This window comes from Gadus macrocephalus, chromosome 18 (assembly GCF_031168955.1).
Source record: "Gadus macrocephalus chromosome 18, ASM3116895v1".
Lineage (NCBI taxonomy): Eukaryota > Metazoa > Chordata > Actinopteri > Gadiformes > Gadidae > Gadus > Gadus macrocephalus.
The window spans coordinates 1896759-1916988 of NC_082399.1; the positions used below are offsets into that span (position 1 = coordinate 1896759).

The 20230-nt window shown below is 46.8% G+C and overlaps 2 protein-coding genes across 2 annotated transcripts; both read right to left on the bottom strand.

Moving 5' to 3' along the window:
* Window positions 1-8112: 8112 nt before the first annotated feature.
* Window positions 8113-15537, bottom strand: spop (speckle type BTB/POZ protein). The gene is made up of 10 exons (XM_060037524.1): window positions 15390-15537; window positions 14569-14726; window positions 12998-13119; window positions 12238-12389; window positions 11875-12002; window positions 11125-11302; window positions 10913-10968; window positions 10665-10787; window positions 10194-10336; window positions 8113-9662 (listed from the first exon to the last, which is right to left on the bottom strand). The coding sequence occupies exons 2-10, from the start codon at window positions 14644-14646 to the stop codon at window positions 9518-9520; spliced, it is 1125 nt and encodes a 374-aa protein (XP_059893507.1). The 5' UTR covers window positions 14647-14726; window positions 15390-15537; the 3' UTR covers window positions 8113-9517.
* Window positions 15538-16164: 627 nt separating this feature from the next.
* Window positions 16165-18513, bottom strand: cenpt (centromere protein T). Its single transcript, XM_060037587.1, has 4 exons — window positions 18140-18513; window positions 17595-17735; window positions 17000-17104; window positions 16165-16469 (listed from the first exon to the last, which is right to left on the bottom strand). Exons 1-4 carry the CDS (start codon window positions 18271-18273, stop codon window positions 16343-16345), a joined length of 507 nt encoding a protein of 168 aa, XP_059893570.1. The 5' UTR covers window positions 18274-18513; the 3' UTR covers window positions 16165-16342.
* Between the last annotated feature and the right edge of the window lie 1717 nt (window positions 18514-20230).

Genomic DNA, 20230 nt, shown 5'->3' on the forward strand with positions numbered 1-20230 from the left:
ACTGAGACGCTAGTCACTAGACACTGAGACACTAGTCACTAGACACTAGTCACTAGACACTGAGACCCTAGTCACTAGACACTAGACACTAGTCACTGAGACACTAGTCACTGAGACACTAGTCACTAGACACTGAGACCCTAGTCACTAGACCCTAGTCACTAGACACTAGTCACTAGTCACTGAGACACTAGTCACTAGACACTAGACACTGAGACCCTAGTCACTAGTCACTAGACACTAGTCACTGAGACACTAGTCACTAGACACTGAGACACTGAGACACTAGTCACTAGTCACTAGACACTAGACACTAGTCACTAGACACTAGACACTAGTCACTAGTCACTGAGACACTAGTCACTAGACACTGAGACCCTAGTCACCAGTCACTAGACACTAGTCACTGAGACACTAGTCACTAGACACTAGACACTGAGACACTGAGACACTAGTCACTAGACACTGAGACACTAGCCACTTAAAACAAAAGAGACACTGAACACACCAGAGACACTATAGACACCAGAGACACTAGCCAATGGAGACAATAGCCAATGGAGACACAAGCCACTAGAGACACAAGCCACTAGAGATACTACTCCTACACAAGGGAGACAGTAGCCACTATGGGACCGGCTGCAATTGTCTGTTCGCCACATGTGTAGGAAAGCCTTTTCCAATGCAGCGCCAGCAATGTTCTGTTCATGATTTTTTGAACAGAACATTTGGCACAGGAGAGATTGCGTTTGTTCTTATGCATGTTCTTTTATATGTCCTGTGCCACACAGGACATACAGGACATACTCATGCAAGTCATCCTTAGAAAATATACTTTAAATATCAATTGGTATTACCTAGATGAATAAAATAAATACAATACTTTTTCATGTAGTATTAGTCATTCATTTCATGCTGTTATTCTTGCTATGCAGGCCCTTGTCTAGAACAACATGTGTCTTAGCATGATGCAACAGGAAGCTAAAAAATCTGTTCAAACTTTTTATTTTATGCAGAAATGCTCTATGAAAACATGCCTAAAGCCAACTGTGCAAACTGCTTTTTGTTTGCTACTCCCGTGGTTCATTGGGAGTCATGCTGATGCAATGCATGCTGGGACACGTTTCTGCAAAGCAGTTTTTTTCTGTCCACATATATTAATAAAGGAATATCCCAGAAGAAGGTGAGGTTCATGGTTTGCTAACGGGTTTTGGTTAATAAATATCCACGGAGAAGGTGAGGGTTATGGTTTGTGAAGGGTTTGGTCAGAATCCTAAGAATCATCAGCAATCCTTCACTCTTTACTAGCAAAGAATGTTCCCTCCGAGCGGGCCCGTAGGGGAGGGGGTGAGGCAGCGCTGAGTGAGCAGCCACTCAGCTGGCTGACACACCTGACTCGAGGTATTCTCCCTGGGGAGCTGGAGAACCGACACATGATAGATCACTGTGTGCGTCCACCTGCTATGGCCACTTGTCTACTGGTCGCTTCTGATCTGGAATCTCAACAGGTGTATATTGGTGTCTTCTGGTCCCTCCTGATGTCTAGACTGGTGTCGAATTGTGTTCAATGATCTCTATGGTAGTATACCAGTGTATACAGGTCTCTTCTGGTCTCTAATGGTTTCGCTATTGCAGTATAGTGGGTATGGGTCTCTCCTGGTTTCTTCTGGTGTATCTTTTTGGTCCATACTGGTCTCTAGTATCTGCTCTCTCTCTCTGTTTCGACCGGGCTCTTCTGGTCTCCATCGGCGCAGGCTGGTCAATAATGACGTCTCCTGATGATTCTACCGATGTCTACGGCCTCTTCGAGTCTCGGCTGGTCGTTACTGGTATCTATTGATGTACCACCTGGTCTATATTGATGTATATTCACTTCTCTGCTATTCTACTGGTCTTAGCTGGTGCACATTGATGTGTGTACTGGTCTGTCTCGATGGTTTCAGCAGTAGGCCCTAGATGAAGGCTGTCCTGGTTTCATTACTACTGGAGGGGAGAGGATTGCAGAGGATATGAGGAGAGGATCCGAGCAGAGGAGACGAGAGGACAGAGGGGATAGGAGGAAGGAGAGGAGAAGAGAAAGGGAGGAGAGAGGGGCGTATCAAGCTTTCCAAAAGTGGGGGTGTTCTGGAATAGGCGAAGAAATAATCATTCCAAATAGCGATGATCAATTATATGAACTTTTACATACATCTAGGCCTACAAAATGGAAGAAATGCGAGCAGATACACTGTGTGTGTGTGTGTGTGTGTGTGTGTGTGTGTGTGTGTGTGTGTGTGTGTGTGTGTGTGTGTGTGTGTGTGTGTGTGTGTGTGTGTGTGTGTGTGTATGTGTATGACTCATTGTGTGTTTGTTTGATACACGCACACACACACACACACACACACACACACACACACTGTGTGATAAAGCTGAAAAGAGCTTCAGCAGCCTCTGAAGGCTGAAAACATGGATGCGAAGTACAATGACACAAACATGTCTCAACAGTGTAACCGTGTGTTATGTTCAAAAGCACAAGCTGGATCTGTTGGACAGGAAAATGATTGCAGAACAATTAGTTTGTCATAATGAGCAGAGACAAAACACATTTGTAAAGCCACTTGAGGCTGTTGCATGAATGTAAAGGCTACCTGTAGCCCTAGTCAAACCTGTGCATCCCAACCGCGGTAGCACTCGAAACAGATAGCCTATAGCTTGCAACTTGCAAGCACGTCAGTGTCTGCAGAGGGAGAGAAGTCAACTTACTTGTTTTCTCTTGAAAAAGCCGTCTATAGTCCCCTGTCTTTTTCTTTTAGTTTTCGGCATCATTGGCTATATTGCACGAAAAAAGAGAACAGTTTTAAAACTAAAGTAGGCTTAGTTCCAGTCGGAAGAATGAATGGGATCTTATGCTAGGAGGTAACTAGCTCTTGAATAGAGAGCCATGAACCTTGCATCTATTAATGATTAATAATTAATCGCTTAATCGCTTTAATCGCTTAATATGCCTGAAAATGTTGCCTTCATTACAGGCAGTGAATGATGCTGATCTAAAACAGTGATTCAATTCTACCTTTTCATTGAAGGCGTCAAGTCAGTATGCAGCACGAACAGTTAGGCACAGCAATCTGTGAGAAACTGCTTGAATGACCGCGGTCACCGCGCTGAGCTCTCAGGCAGTCGGGTCTCGGGAGCACCGCTGCCAGCGCTTTCTGCAGGCTGCGCAAGCTGTTTAGTCTACGTAACGTCAATTGTAGCGCTGGGATTTACAGAGTGATAATTTGATACAGAGGGATGCAATCATAGCAACCATTTTAAATTGCATACAACAGGCGAACGTTTACTATTTTTTATTAGAAAAGCTGATTTTTGTGAGGATTTGACGAACAAAAGTGGAGGGGATGGAATGGCCTTTCAATAGAAGTGAGGGGGATGCATCGTACTCATCCCCCGCGTCTGATACGCGCCTGAGGGATGTGTCGATGGAGAGAGGAGGAGAGAAGAGAGCGAACAGAGGAGGAGAAAGAGGAGAAGAGTAAGGAGCGAGAGGGAACAGGAGAGTAGAGAGAAAAGAGAAGAAAAGAGTGAAGAGAAGGGCAGAGGAGATAGAAAGAGGGGAGGGAAGAGAGAGGAGAGGAGAAAGAGGAGAGGATTAAGAGAGGAGAGGAGGAGAAAGAGGGGAGGGAATAGAGAGGAGAGGAGGAGAAAGAGGAGAGGAGTAAGAGAGGAGAGGAGGAGAAAGAGGGGAGGGAAGAGAGAGGAGAGGAGGAGAAAGAGGGGAGGGAAGAGAGAGGAGAGGAGGAGAAAGAGGGGAGGGAAGAGAGAGGAGAGGAGGAGAAAGAGGGGAGGGAAGAGAGAGGAGAGGAGAAAGAGGGGAGGGAAGAGAGAGGAGAGGAGGAGAAAGAGGGGAGGGAAGAGAGAGGAGAGGAGGAGAAAGAGGGGAGGGAAGAGAGAGGAGGGGAGGGGGACAGAGGGCGGATAGAAGAGAGTGGAGCGGAGGAGAGGGAGAAGGGCTACTGTTTTCGATTAAGCTTCTGATGAAATAAAACCTGCTGTGCAAATGGAAGGGAAGGGTGGGGAGAGGAGGGGATATGAGAGGAGGGGCGCGGGGGAGAGATGGGTAGGGGAGCCTCCCTGGGGGGCAGAAGGAAATTCTATTAGACTCTAAGAGGCCATTTATCTACTGTTCCTCCATCTGTCTCACCATCCAGTATGTCTCACTCCATCGAGCCTGTCTATTCAGTACACTATATATATAAAGAGAGAGAGAGGGAGACAGACATAGGGAGAGAGAGAGAGAGAGAGAGAGAGAGAGAGAGAGAGAGAGAGAGAGAGAGAGAGAGAGAGAGCAATAGAGTGAGCGATAGAGAGAGTGAGAGAAATAGGGGGAGAGAGAGCAAGAAAGAGAGAAATAGAGAGAGAGAGAGAGAGAGAGAGAGAGAGAGAGAGAGAGAGAGAGAGAGAGAGAGAGAGAGAGAGAGAGAGAGAGAGAGGGGGGAGAGGGGGAGAGGGGGGAATCGATCAAGGCTGTTGGTATTGGCATCGGATAAGGTCAGACTGGTCCTTATGGCGGTTTCAAGATCACGAGCACTTAGCTACTGGTACACACTGTAACCTGGCTGGGTTAGGGTACAGACTATGACCTGGCTGGGTTATGGTACAGACTATGACCTGGCTGGGTTATGGTACAGACTATGACCTGGCTGGGTTATGGTACAGACTATGACCTGGCTGGCTTATGGTACAGACTATGACCTGGCTGGGTTAGGGTGCAGTCTAGGAACTGGCTAGGCTATGGTAGAGTAAATGACCGGGCTGGGTAATGGTACAGAGAATGATCGGATTTACAGGACGGGTTACAAAAATAGGGTTAGGGTTACATCAACATGTTGGAAGCTATACCCTTCATTTGTGGCGGCATTCATCCGTGCCATGCAACGACATATTGAGCCGCTCTTACGTTACTGGTGGATGACAGTGGATAGTGATTGAGCCTCATGGCCGTACAGCCTCACTGCTTCATAGAGCGATCTTAAAAATCGCTAGGAGGAACTCAATGCTACAACCAGAGCTGGAGGAGCAGAGCCTTCTCCTGGAGTGGGTGTGGGGGCTGGAGAAGGCCACTTCCATACAGAAGGGGGAGGTTTGATCAGTGAGGGAAAACGTGAAGCCAGATTGCGATTTGAGGGAAGTTGAGGAGGACCCAGGTGAGAGCGCCTGTCGTCTGCTCCAGGGTCCATCCTCCCAGGACGAAAAGGCTGTTGTTGGATTGGCTCTTCTTTTTATTAAAATATAATTTTACAGCTGTCCCAATTTACTGAAAGGCGGCCATTCTTGCAGTACATTTCCAGAATGTTGAGTCTTGCCCTCAACCACTCCGTTGTGGAGGAGAGGAGGGGTGGGCAAACCGCACACTGCAGACATTTAATATTATATGATAGTGTATAAATATTAAACAGGGTAGGGCTTCGATTGCAATTCATATCTCCCACTCTCTCCCTCTCCCTCTCTCTCTCTCTCTCTCTCACTCTCTCTCTCTCTCTCTCTCTCTCTCTCTCTCTCTCCCTCACATATATATTATATGTCATATATTATGTACCATATTATATTGCCGGACCTCTGGTTGTACGGTAACCAGAAGCCATCAGAGCACCGTCACTTCAAAGAAGGGAAGAGAAAAGAGGCCGATCCACACCCTCTTGTCTAATGGGACCCCCCCGCCTGTCCCCCTGGGAGCTGTAATGGGAGTGTCCAGTTACCCTGTGGGCTGGAGCCATATGGGTTAGACCAAAGAGGTAGGGGGGGGGGGGGGGGGGGGGGGGGTTGGGAGGGGGGGAGGTGACAGGCTTTGCATTGAAACGTCTCCCTAAAATCTATTCTACCTGTAAACTCTGTCAGATGAAGAGCAGGGTATTGTTGAGGGGTTAAACTGCCTCTACGTTTTAAACGTATTGAGGATACTTTAGATTGTTGCATAATTATTGCATAATGAGATACAGCCCTTAAATGTGTGGTATGTAAGAGCTATAAGTTATAGCTCTTGAACTCTATTCAAGAGCTATAACTTGAGTGTAATTTGTTAGAAATGCCATAGCCATACATTAGCTATTAGTGAGTGAAATGCTCTCTTCTGGTTGACTGCGCCTGCCTCTTTGAGCCCATTTAGATTTAAGACCGCTCCTGTCTGATTTATGACCAATCAGGGCATCTCTTCCCCGATTGGTTTGGGGAATCTTACTTGCTAGTGAATCTTGTGCACTCGCACAGTGTTGTATCGTAGCTCGACCACAGCATTGTGACTGCAACAATTCACATTGGCAGAGAAACCTAGGGAGGGTTCAGTATCCAAGTATCTAACCAATAATTTCAAAATAGCATTATAACATCTGGTATCAAAACATCTATCCAGTACCCTACCATCTAACCAGCATCATAACTTCTAGTATCATCTATCCACTATCATGACAGTATCATCTATCCACTATCATAACATGTCCAGTATCATAACATCTTGTAGTATCTATAGTATCAAAACATCTATCCAGTATCATAACATCTAGTATCATCTATAGTAACAAAACAAATATCCAGTACTACAACATCTCAAATCGTACCATCTAAACAGCATCTACACACATCTTACCGATCTGCTTCTAATTTAGACCTGCGCCCTGCAGATCTGATGTCTGGAACACAGGAAGGTCCGACGGTCCCATCGACCAGAAAGTCAACCTCAGGTCTTTAGTTTCACGTTTGATTACTCCTTCCGAAGGCCAATCATCATTAACCTTAGATTAGAAGGCAAAATAAACATATAACATCCTGCACATTCATGCAATGGTTATGTACCTTCCACATATAATACAGTTTAAATACTATAATTATTGATAGTAAACTATGATATTATCATTACTATTTTATTATACTACTTATATTCAACTGCAATAATAAATTATAATATTATTTGTACACGTTATAATTAACTAAATACATCCCTATAATTATTAGACTGTACTAGGTTATTATAAAACCATATTAGTCTAACTAAGTGGAGATAGGGTCGCTAGGTTGCACTGTAACCCGTTACTGCCCCCTGTTGAAGTGAAACATTACTAAGTTCTGTTCAAGTTGAAAAGAAAAGCCATGCTCTATAAAGTATATATCTATAGCCTATATATAACTATATATCTATAAAGTGATAATAATACGACTGCATTTGATCCATTTATCTTAAAGGCACCCAGTGCAACTTTATGTAAACATTCAATGAAAAATAAACATTCAATTTCTAGTCTTTTTTACACGTAGTAAGTTTCAATAACTCCATACCATTACATACCGACATTCAAGGAGCAAAGATGAGACGTCGTTGTGTGGTGAGAACTGATAGAAAATCGTAAACAACAACAATCGCCGGTGGGGAGAAGCCATTTTTCCATTGACTGGAAGCCTGCTTTATTTATTGTAGGTTACAAAAAATAAAGAAAATGGCGGCATTGTTGTTGTTATCGATTTTGTATCAGTTCTCACCACACAACGACGTCTCATCTTTGCTGCTTGAATGTCGGTATGTAATGGTATGGAGTTATTGAAACTTACTACGTGTAAAAAAGACTAGAAATTTAATGTTTATTTTTAAGCCTCGAAAGTTGCACTGGGTGCCTTTAATCTGATAGTATTTATACACCAGAATTCACCACAACTTGTACGGGCTGCAGCTTTTGCGCAGTGGGTTGATGACATTTCACGATAAATTAAAGAGCGCCTTCGGTGATTGACTGCAAGCGACGCCACAAAACTTTCGTCCAACTATCATCCGACAGTTCCAACTGTCGGATTTTTTTCTTGATCCGTGGACGACAAAAAGGGCAGAATGCAGAGTGTCTGACTGGAGAAGTTCCAATACTACTCGTTACCGGGTTAGTTCGGTCTATACATTTAGGTATCGTGTACCGATACCCAGCATTACATATGAAGCAATAGTTTCTTATATAAGAAAATAGTCGAGCGTGACGTAGCCCTTTAAACATATTCATGTATTAATTGGATAAACATGAATATTAAGCGCTCATGTAATTTTTATGCAAACCTGTTTAGTTCCATCCAACATCGCTAACAAAAAACAAGGAATCCAAGTCTGCTTTGCATTAAATACAAAATAGCTGTGATTTATTCCTTTTTGACCAAATATGGCAACAACGAATCGTCACGGCCATCATAAAGGGAGCTAACAGTCTTTCCACGGAGGAGGGTTTCGGAACATTAAAACGTGTTCAAATTCAATTCTCCCAGTCTTCGATCCTGTCCAGAAATGTCCGGCTACACTTTACAATTGACATTTGGTTTACAGAGCCTCCATCAGCTTGTACAAATCGATATGAAAATAATTACAAGGACAAAGCAGAGGTCACTAACAACATGACGTCATAAACGGTTTCCAGGCCAAAGGAATGGCTTGTTAGCTCGGTCGCTGGCCAGCTGTAGCTTTGTCAGTGGGTGGCTGTCCAGGCTCTCCTTCAGGCTCCTCACGGATTGAAGTCCTGCTAGCGGGTCTTGTAGTCCTGGTAGCAGGTCTCGGAGTCCTACTAGTAGTCCTTGTAGTCCTACCAGTAGTTCTCGTAGTTTTAGTAGAGGGTCTTGTAGTCCCCCGAGTAGTTCTTGGGAGTCCTACTAGGGCTTGGAGTCCTGGTAGGTCCTATACTCCTACTAGATGGTCTTGTAGTCCTATTAGTAGCGTTTGTAGTCCTAGTAGTAGGTATTGTAGTCCTACTAGTAGGTCTTGCAGTCCTACTAGCAGGTCTTGGTGTCTTTCAGGATTCTCAAAACCCATTCACCAAGAGAACAGTCCAACATGGAGATAACTACTACTCTACACTACTACTCTACTAACCCTACTCCTGAAGATTTCTCCCTCCCCTCCAATCCCGCTCCAAGGCTAACCAGCTGGTTAGATCCTAACCAGCTGGTTAGATCCTAACCAGCTGGTTAGATCCTAACCAGCTGGTTAGGATCTAACCAGCTGGGAAAGGTACTTGAGAGCTGGTTAGCATCCAACTAGCTGGTGAGGATCTAACGAGCTGGTCTGGTTCTAACTAGCTGGTTTAGCATCGAACTAGTGGGCTAGGATCTAGCTAGCTGGCTAGGATCTAAGAAGTTGGTCATACCCAACTAGTTTGACTAGATCTAACTCGCTTGTTAGGATGTAACATGTGGGTCTAGAGCTAACAAGCTGGTTAGTCACTAACTAGTTGGTCTACATCTACCTAGCCAGCTATGGTGTAAATATCTGTCTGGGATCGATTTAGTGGGTTAGATCTAACTAGCTTGTTATGACTTAACTAGCTGTTCTAGTTAGATGACTAGTACCAACTAGTCCTTGGTGGTGGTTAACGTTCTGTCCAGGAGGAGGGCCCTTCGGCAGCGGGTGTGTGTGTGTGTGTGTGTGTGTGTGTGTGTGTGTGTGTGTGTGTGTGTGTGTGTGTGTGTGTGTGTGTGTGTGTGTGTGTGTGTGTGTGTGTGTGTGTGTGTGTGTGTGTGTGTGTTAGGACTGCTTGAGGCGCTTGCGGGGCGGGCCTAGGAAGGGGCACTGGGCGGAGGCCAGGGAGCGGTACGCCTCGGCCACCAGGTGGGGGTGGGACGCCACCATGGACCGCCAGCCAGCCGTCTCCATCACCTCCGCAGCATGGCTACACACACACAGGCAGACGCACACAGACACACAAAGAGAGAGAGAGAGAGAGAGAGAGAGAGAGAGAGAGAGAGAGAGAGAGAGAGAGAGACACAAAGAGAGAACCACACAGACACAATCAATTAAAAACCCGCTGGGCTTGCAGGTTGCATACACAAGGAGTCTAATAAGGTTAATGTAGGGAGACAGAGTGAGTTGGGGAGGGGATGAGTGAGAGACAGAGTGAGGAAGTGACGGAGACAGAGAGAGGAAGTGACAGGGCGAGAGTGAGGACAGAGAGAGGGAAATTGACAGAGACCGTGAGACAGAGAGAGGGAGAGACAGAGAGAGGAAGTGACAGAGAGAGGGACAGAGAGAGGGAGAGACAGAGAGAGGAAGTGACAGAGAGAGAGACAGAGAGAGGAAGTGACAGAGAGAGAGACAGAGAGAGGAAGTGACAGAGAGAGAGACAGAGAGAGGGAGAGACAGAGAGAGAGAAAGACAGAGAGAGACAGAGAGAGGGGAATTGACAGAGAGGGAGAGTACTGACTAGTTGATGAAGTCTACAGCCTGGGTCTTCAGCTGATCAGCACTGTGGAGATCTGCGAGGATCAGGACGTCGGCTGCGTTCTCCACCGACAGACTGCTGCACAACGCATCCTCACACATGACCTTTAACCTCTCCAGGGCGTACTGACAAACAGAGAAACCACACGTTCACGTCAGGGCTGCCGACAGACATCTGAGGATGTTTGATGGAGTCCGAAGCGAAGGATGCAGTGGTCAATTTGTAGATTTATATCTTTAAATGACCAGGGTATCTCTAAAGGACCAGGGTCTCTTTAAAACGTTTTGTTATCTTAAAACACCACTGTATCTTTTAAACACCATGTAATCTTTAAATGGCCCTGGTATCTTTAAAACACTGTGGCATCTTTAAAAGATTAGGGTATCTTTAAAACACAAAGGTATCTTTAAAAGACCAGGGTACCATTAAAAGACGAGGGCTTCTTTAACAGACCTTGTCAGCTGCAGCGAGCAGGTCATCAGCCATCTTGTCCAGGTTGGGAGCTTTGTCAGTGTAAATGAAGCACATCATCTCTTTGAAGACCTCCGGCTCAACATCGTTGATCTCCACACGGTTCTGGAACACAACGTAGGCAGCATGACAGAGAATAGTGCAGTCGAGTATGATAAAGAGAATGACGGCAGAATTACAGTATAGTTCCAACAATAATTTAAAATGAGCGTTCAGTGAAGGGAATTCACCTTTTTACTCTCCTCCATCTCATGTTCAAACATGGCACTGAACACGGGCGACCGAGCTGTAAAACCAACAGGAGAGCGAGTCAGAACGAGCTGGAGACAACCGCAGAGGAAGTCTGCATGACTCGGCACTCCCCATTATGCAGACAACAAATTAGACGATATACAAAACGAAGGAAAACATTTTTTTTTCCCCTCAGGGGCTCTGTTAGTACCTGCAAGGATGGCTTTGTGCGCCTGGAACTCCTGCCCCGCGACGCAGAGCGAGCAGTCGGTGAACCTGGAGTTCTCCCACAGGCCCCCCAGCTCCTCCGCCAGCCGGCAGTCCGGCACCTTCACCATGTTCATGGTGTTCTGGCCAGAGATGTTCACCGAGTCCTGCACCACACTCACCTGCAAGGGAGCACCTTTAAGGACCACCCTGACCCTGACCCTGGCCCTAAGCATAGCCCTTACCTACGCAAACCAGAACCTAATCCAACCAGCCCTGCCCTAACCCACCCAAACCATAACCTAATCTAACCAGCCCTGCCCTAACCCACCCAAACCAGAACCTAATCTAACCAGCCCTGCCCTAACCCACCCAAACCAGAACCTAATCTAACCAGCCCTGCCCTAACCCACCCAAACCAGAACCTAATCCAACCAGCCCTGCCCTAACCCACCCAAACCAGAACCTAATCTAACCAGCCCCAGCCCTAGCCACCAACACCATAACCCTAACCAACCCAAACCATAAACCTAACCCTAACTCTTGTCTTATGGTAGGCAGCTCCCATAATAACCAGTAGAAGACACTGGTTGAACTGGGCAGCTATCGTGATAACCAGTGGAAAACGGTGGATGTACTTGGCAGCTCATGGTAATACAAGTAGAGGTCTGAGGTTGTAATGGGCAGCTCCCAGTATTCACCAGTCAGCTCCCAGTATTCACCAGTTCAAATGAATCAAATAAAGGGCGATTACCTCACAGAACAGGGTGAGCTTGTCGTCGGGCAGAAGACCGTTGGCTTCGTCCAATAGAAAGTCTCGCCGGATGAACTTCTTGAAACCCCAGTCTTTACCCTGCACGAAGCGGTACGCTCGCTGGCTTTCTGCACGCACACACAAACACACACAAACACACACACACACACACACACGTTAGAACATACGCTATTCTAATTAGTAGCCCTGGTATAATTAGCACCAACATGATTGCATAGACGTAGCCTCTACATCAGAAGATTATATATTATTTTATAATTCCATTATCTATTATTTTATGAACTCATTCGTTGACACAATGGTTGGACCTCTGGACTGAACGTGATGCTGCTGCCGACTCACCCATAGCCTTGGTCTCCTCCCCTTTGGCGTTGAGGATTGAAAACTTGAACTTGGCACGGACCTCCGCCTTCGGACAGCTCACGAGCAGCAGGTAGAGAGACAGGTAGTCCTTACTCTCCTCGTCCAATCCCTTAGGGTTAACTCGCAAACACCTAGAGGACACAGGAGATGGTGTTAGTGTTAGTCTGTCCACGGGGCTTCGGCTTAGCTCAGGAGGCTGAGCGGGTTGCTTTGTGACCAGAAGGTTGCTAGTTCGATCCCCGGCTCCTCGTAGTGAAGTGTACTGGTGTCTCTGGGCAAGACACCTCACCCTGACTGACTCGCTTTGGATACAATCGTCTGCTAAATCCCCTAAATGTAAATGTCAAGATCTGTAAGGGGTAACGCGCACACCTAGCGGAAAGGTTAACTGAGATTTGCGCCGAGAATACACGGCAGTAAGTGCCTGCATTTATAATTTCTATATTGCTGTGGACGCGGAGCGTATATATACTGTGAGTTCCGTGATTACGTCACTTTGCGCAGTTTACACGTGGTGACAATCCTTACGTTGTAAGGTTAGTATTTGTCTTTCGCGACCCTGAGGTCTAATCACAAAAGATGGAGAGGACTCGTTAATATTATTTCCACGGTGAGCTTGAGGGATGGGGTTGGAGGAGAAACTGCGTGTGAACGACATCGGAAGAACCGTGGCCCAAGGATCTGATCCCTAAATGTGTAGCGGGGGAAGAGGTTAGGTTTAGTTCTCCGATCAACGCACCATTTCAGTTTATCGTTAGCCCCGGAGGAGAAGGTGGAGCTCTTGATGACCTCTCCCATCTCCTCACGACAGAAGCTGAAGTTGTTGATGGTCCACATGTAGGAGAACTTCACCACTTTGATCTGAAGAAAAAGAGGATAATCAGTCGGTCTCCTCAACAGGCAACCTTCATCTTGAGGTCCGGTTATGTAACATCCAGTTTTATCTGGTAAAATGCTTAAAGTCCCAATGTATAAGATTGAGCTCCTCCCAGTGAATAGGCCAATTGCAAATTATTTTTTGCAGAATATATCAGTTACTAATATTATTTTATTGATAACGTTATCAAAATCACCATCGATCAGCATTGACTACAGATGTGTCCAGGTCATTTAAATCCACAAGCTAGTTCCAAATTGTTCACGTTACGACTTTAAAGTGCCAGGTCAATGAGCCGGTGTGTGTGTGAGTGTGTTTACCTGTGTGTAGCACCAGGTCAATGAGTCTGTGTGTGTGTGTGTGTGTGTGTGTGTGTGTGTGTGTGTGTGTGTGTGTGTGTGTGTGTGTGTGTGTGTGTGAGGCTGAGTGTGTTTACCTGTGTGTGTGTGTGTGTGTGTGTGTGTGTGTGTGTGTGTGTGTGTGAGGCGGGTTGAGTTCACCTGTGTGTAGCACCAGGACAATGAGGCTGTGTGTGTGTGTGTGTGTGAGGCTGAGTGTGCTTACCTGTGAGAGAGAGAGAGAGAGAGAGAGAGAGAGAGAGAGAGAGAGAGAGAGAGAGAGAGAGAAAGTGTGTGTGTGTGTGTGTGTGTGTGTGTGTGTGTGTGTGTGTGTGTGTGTGTGTGTGTGTGTGTGTGTGTGTGTGTGTGTGTGTGTGTGTGTGTGTGTGTGTGTGTGTGTGTGTGTGTGTGTGTGACGCGAGTATGCCGGTCACGGGTGAAGCACCGCTCAACGCCAATGTTGTTTTTGTTAAAAACTTAAACAACCGCACCCGTCGTAACTGCCGCCGTTAATGTAGTCAGTTGCTGAGATGTTCTACAAACTTGTTAATCATGTGCGCCGTGACGGCGTTAAGAGGTGCTTACAAACAAACATTGAGAAGCGGCAGGATCTACCAGCATGGGCTGTCCACGACCCTACTCTGGACGCTATGGGTGGATCAAATCCCTACACAGACTTTTCAACATTCTCTGGACCACTGACTGAACATCGCTGGAATGATAACACAGTCTGTTAACAGACTGTGTGCAGAATAAGCTCATGTGTACGTATTGTCTATTCTGTGCATGTTTGACTCAAGTACTGCAACATGTTGTTTCGAGGATGTAGGGCATCAAAAGCAACTGAAAATATTTGTGCCCTTGCAATGTATTTTATAAATGCGGACACAAATAAAGACATTGAAATGTGAGGCGGGGTGTGTTTACCTGTGTGTGTGTGTGTGTGTGTGTGTGTGTGTGTGTGTGTGTGTGTGTGTGTGTGTGTGTGTGTGTGTGTGTGTGTGTGTGTGTGTGTGTGTGTGTGAGTGTGAGGCGGGGTGTGTTTACCTGTGTGTGTGTGTGTGTGTGTGTGTGTGTGTGTGTGTGTGTGTTTACCTGTGTGTAGCACCAGGACTCGGCCACCGGCCCACTGGACATGTCGGCAGGGGGAGGGGGGCTCGGGACTCTGGACATGGCCAGCTTGACCACCGGTGTGCTAAGCTAGGCTAAGCGTACTTCCCAGTAAAGTAGTTCCAAACACAGCACTCAGACAACTGGAAGACATCATCATCATCATCATCACCATCATCATCATCATCATCCTCGTGGCCAAGTGAACCAATAGAATTTCCTCATTAGGGTAAGATGATGAAATATAAATACTTTCTTCCGCATTCCACTTAAAAAACTTAATTGTTTAAGAAATGACTAACAATATAATAACTCCATAACGATAACTCAACAGAATAAACATTATCTATCCATCTCTACCTATTCATATACACACATACACACACACACACACACACACACACACACACACACACACACACACACACACAAATATATGTAAAGGCCAAGATAGTTTTGTTTATCTTGATATACGTTAAAGATAAAGAAGCAGATTATTTTAAACATTATACAGCTGTGATATATTTGACATGGTATACACAGGGTGATTATATATTCGTTATAAAGGTAAAATAAGAGCAGCAGAATATTTTATACATTATATGTATCATATGTATCTTTATACATCATCAAATAGGTATATATCATACAGGTATTCATTATAAGTAAAGCAGATTATTTTATGCAGAAGCAACAATATGATGAATTAGCAGCGCCACGTTAAATCCTTCAGGAACCACATCTTATTGCATAAAGATGAGTCAACAAATGTTAAATGAAGGGTTTCATGGCAATATTAGACTCACCGTAAACATTTAATCTTAATTTAATCCTAACGTTGATGTTCTTGTTGTTGTTAGCGCCAGGCTAGCGCTGAGCTAGCGGTAGCTGAAGAGTCAGCGACATGGAGCTCAGCGCCCCCTGGTTCGCCGGAGGGTCATTACTCACGTGTGGCGGTTAACCCATAGTTCACCCCCACCACCAATAGTAGGATTCATACAACAATAACCCTAACCAACAAAACCCAAAAGTAATGGTTAGCATTTGAGAATGCAGTAGGTAAATATTTAGTATCAATAAACATTACTTTATTGTGTGCTTATGTGGGATAAAAGCATAAAGTAAAAAGTGAGGTAAAGGAAAACGTTTTTTGTTTTTTTTTACTTTGAAACCGAATCTTCAAATGCAGCGGAACTTTTAAATCGATGTCTTTATTCAGTGGACGATGTGGTAGAATATTACTGCATTTTATTTCTATCTTGTGCAGTTTGTAGCTTTCCCTCCATTTGTTACATAATCATCACCCCCCCCCCCCCCCCATGTAATGCCTTTGGTGTCTTAAGGAAGCCATATATGAATGCAATGAATTATTATTAAACATGACTCTTTTTGATGTAGAGATTGAGGGTTCTCTGTACAGTTCACAGCATTAGTTCAAAGTTAATCTCATGCATATTTAAGCAATTGCTATGGTAACATAAACATCCCTAAAGGAATCCATATTGAACTGGAATCAAATGGAATCTAACCCTGTGCATCGGGAAATCATTGGATAGTCTCAGTTCTAATAATAAACAAACGTAATTTACAAACAAATCTTTATTTAAATTTATTATTAAAAAAAAAAGGAGAAATATTGCACATATAAAACGATGCTACAAAGAGAAGGAACAACAATAATAGAAACACCAAGCAAATATTCTTTCTCCTTATGTGATCGTCATTTTCTTTAAAGTCATCCGGTACTCAGAAATAATAGTTATTTTTTTTTAGGGATGACGATATTTCCGCTGGTTGCTATGGGGATGAGCATCCTTCTGTATTCCATGGGAAGATATTTCTCAATGAGGACTTCCACAGGAACCTTGTCTGTAACATAGCCCTGCCTGGAAACACACACACACACACACACACACACACACACACACACACACACACACACACACACACACACACACACACACACACACACACGATTTTAAGTTGGTTGCAAAACACAAAACCTTTTACATCATTTTCACAGATATATGTTTTACCAACATATTTTCAAATTTGGCAGAATCTGTCCCGCCTTTGCCGGACTTGCTTGTGGGTTCATTATGGTTGGAAACTCTGTACTGCCCCCTTGTGTACGAGTGTATGAGGTTGAAGTATAAAGGCATTCGGCTCGGCTAAGATCCGCATGCTGTCTCGGAGTCCCGATGTGGATCTTTGAAAAACCAGGTTGAATGCCGAACTAGAGGCTGAGCACAAGCAGTGGTTCACACGAGCGCTGGAGGGTAGCGAGGGAGGGCTGGAGAACCACGGTTAAGACGACAGTACAGTGAGACCCTCTCTTCTTATTGTTTATATCTGCTAAAGACTCCCATGGACCCTCTCGCCTTTCCGTTTCTCTGTCTGCTGACGGACCACAGACCTCCTCAGCAGTAGTTCCACGTCGGCGACCTCGATGGTCTTCCTCTTGGCGTGATGCGCGTACGTCTCCAAGTCCAACGCCATTCGCTGAAAGTAGGCATCCACTCTGGAAAACACACACGAGTGAGTGAGTGAGATGTGTGTGTGTGTGTGTGTGTGTGTGTGTGTGTGTGTGTGTGTGTGTGTGTGTGTGTGTGTGTGTGTGTGTGTGTGTGTGTGTGTGTGTGTGTGTGTGTGTGTGTGTGTGTGTGTGTGTGTGTGTGTGTGTGTGTGTGTGTGTGTGTGTGTGTGTGTGTGTCGGGGACAATGGAGAAACCGAAGCAAAATTCCCGAAAAAAAGAAAAGAAAACACAGATCACTAAATCACTCCTTAAAGGCCAATCATCAAGGAGGGACTGGTCCCGAGGGAACGCCTACTTTCAGGTGGGGATAACTTCAGGGCTGGAGATCAGGTGATGCTGGACCCACAATGTTCTAATGGAACAAGATAATTCACTGGGCCCACGTTGTTCTACTGGACCCACATGGTTTTACTGGAGATGTCTTTGATGATAAACTCAGGTTCTTAAGGTTAGGCTGAGGTGATGGTGACTCACATGTTGTCCAGGGCGGGAAACACATCAGCCGCGACCCTGGTCTTGGCAAAGTGCTTGAAGGTGCTCATCAGGTAGCTCTTTGGGAGGTGGCTGGCTTGCGCCTGCTTAGCCCTCACCTTTCTGGGCTTGGCCGGAGCCTTCCTGTGGATGTGATAGAGCTCCTTAACTGGTTCCACTCACGCCTCCCGTGAACTCGTTCAATATACAATCCTTAGCCTATAGGCCCTGACAAACCTGTGCCGTTACAGAAGACGATTCAAGTTTAAGTGTGTGCAAACACAACAGACTTAAGTATTTTACTGTAATTAACGCGACTTGCCACACCGCGTTTGACTCTATTATCCTGTGATGGAGACCATGGAAGCCTTATAAACAGACAAGATGGGACCTCAGCACGGGGCTGGGAGCTTCAACGGTATGTTGAACCAACGTCGACTGGCGACCTTCTTTAGGATAAGGTGATGCGGCAGCAAACTGGCAAACTAATGTGTGTAATCACTGTGTGATTATTCCTTCCTTGATAGTGACGAGGCAGGTTAACTCACCGCGTGTCTGGAGGACCTTGTTGAGGAGCCGTACTGCCTTCCCCCAGAGGAGGGTCAAATACCTTCTTCATTCGGACGAAGGCGGGAGTCTTCATAGACAGTTCTACATGGAGTGGACAAAGTAGACCTCCCATTTAGCAGACACTTTTTCCCATAGCGACTTGCATATACACACACACACACACATTTGTTTACCTCCACTTTGCTCCTCCTCCTCCACCTCCTCTTCCACCTCCTCCTCCACCTCCTCCACCTCCTGCCACTCTTCCGCCTGCACCCCCTCATCACCCTGCTCCTCCTCCTCCTCATCATCACCTTGCTCCATCTCCTCCGTCGCCTTCTCCTCTTTCTGAAACTCTTCTGCCGGCACCCCGTCATCCCCCTGCTTCCCCTCCTCCTCCTGGACCCCCTCCTCCTCCTCCTCCTGCTCCCCCTCCTGCTCCCCCTCCTCCTCCTCCTCCTGGACCCCCTCCTCCTCCTCCTCCTCCTCCCCCTCCTCCTGGACCCCCTCCTCACCCAGCTCAATCTCCACCACCACCGCTTGCTCCTCCTCTTGCAACTCTTCCGCCTGCACCCCCTCCTCACCCATGACCTCCTCCTCACCCTCCTCCCCTTGGACCTCCTCCTCACCAATGACCTCCTCCTCCCCTTGGACCTCCTTATCACCCAGCTCCACCTCCACCACCGCCTGCTCCACCTCCTCCCCCTCCACGCCCTGTACCGCCTCCTCCTCCTCCTCCCCCTCCTCCCCCTCCTCCACCTCCACCACCGCCTGCTCCACCTCCTCCCCCTCCAGGCCCTGTACCGCCTCCTCCTCCTCCTCCTCCTCCCCCTCCTCCCCCTCCTCCACCTCCACCACCTCCTCCCCCTCCAGGCCCTGTACCGCCTCCTCCTCCTCCCCCTCCTCCCCCTCCACCCCCTCCACCCCCTCCTCCTGGCCTGCAGAGGAACGGATGCTCTCATGGTCAGCCACGTTGGTGGGTCCAATTCGAGCAAGATCATTTTCTTCCATCATCTTGCTGGGATCTGAATGGAGATAGAGAGTCAAGGGTCATTACAGGCTGCACGTGTTCACAACGCCAACTACACCAGCACTACAGTTAACCTCTGTGGCGATCCTCACCTATGACCCCAATGCTCTTGTAGCCCCTCTCTCTCTGGGCAGAGCGATGCTCCGCGAGTAGATGGCCTTCAGAACGATGTTCTCTTGGTAGATGGCCTTCAGAGCGATGATCTCCTAGTCGATGGCCTTCAGAAAGATGTTCTCTGGGTAGATGGCCCTCAGAGCGATGATCTCCTAGTATATGGCCCTCAGAACGATGTTCTCTTGGTAGATGGCCTTCAGAGCGATGATCTCCTAGTATATGGCCCTCAGAACGAGGCCTGCTACTGCTGCCCTCGACGCCGGGCTGTCCTGATGCAGTCCGATACCCAGGGACCTCTTCCTCACTCTGGGTCTCCATAGCCACCTCTTCCTCACTCTGGGTCTCCATAGCCACCTCTTCCTCACTCTGGGTCTCCATAGCCATCGTTTTTCCTTGCTCCTCTTCCTCCACGTTAGTCTCTGCACCCTCCTTCTCCTCCTCCTCCTCCCCAGTCTCCATGGTGACCGCCTCAGCCTCAGCGGGGGGGTAGGTGATACGCCCGCCCTCTCCCGCAGAGGGGGGGCCTTCAGAAGGGCGAGGGTCTTCGGTAGAGGGGAGGTCTTCGGTCGATGTGCGCTCTTTGGTCGACGGGTGCTCTTCGTTCGGGGGCTGGTCTGATCGATCACCTGCTCCCTGTTCAGCGCCCCCCGGTGGTTGGAGGGTGTCATACAGCTTGGTACGTTGGTGAATGATGTCAGTGGTGATGTCGGGAAGGTCACTGACTTCATGAGTAAAGGAATCCGTCAGGTGGGGCCTGTCCTTACTCTCTGCTGGGGGCCAGAAACAAGATGATGATTAACCAACGAGCCCAGACGCTGTCCTAGCTAACTCCTAGACCCAACTAACTCCCCAAGACCCAACTAACTCCTAGACCCAGCTTACCCTGCAAGACCCAACTAACTCCTAGACCCAACTAACTCCTAGACCCAACTAACTCCCCAAGACC

Coding starts and splice junctions, on each gene's coding strand:
- spop (XM_060037524.1), bottom strand. CDS start 14,646: ATGTCCAGAGTCCCGAGCCCCCCTCCCCCTGCCGACATGTCCAGTGGG. Junction 12,003..12,237: donor GGAGGAGACCAAGGCTATGG/GTGAGTCGGCAG, acceptor GTGTGCGTGCAG/AAAGCCAGCGAGCGTACCGC. Junction 9,663..10,193: donor GCTGTAGACTTCATCAACTA/GTCAGTACTCTC, acceptor GTGTGTGTGTAG/CCATGCTGCGGAGGTGATGG.
- cenpt (XM_060037587.1), bottom strand. CDS start 18,273: ATGGGAGGTCTACTTTGTCCACTCCATGTAGAACTGTCTATGAAGACT. Junction 17,105..17,594: donor TTTCCCGCCCTGGACAACAT/GTGAGTCACCAT, acceptor TGTGTTTTCCAG/AGTGGATGCCTACTTTCAGC. Junction 16,470..16,999: donor GTGGAACTACTGCTGAGGAG/GTCTGTGGTCCG, acceptor GTGTGTTTCCAG/GCAGGGCTATGTTACAGACA.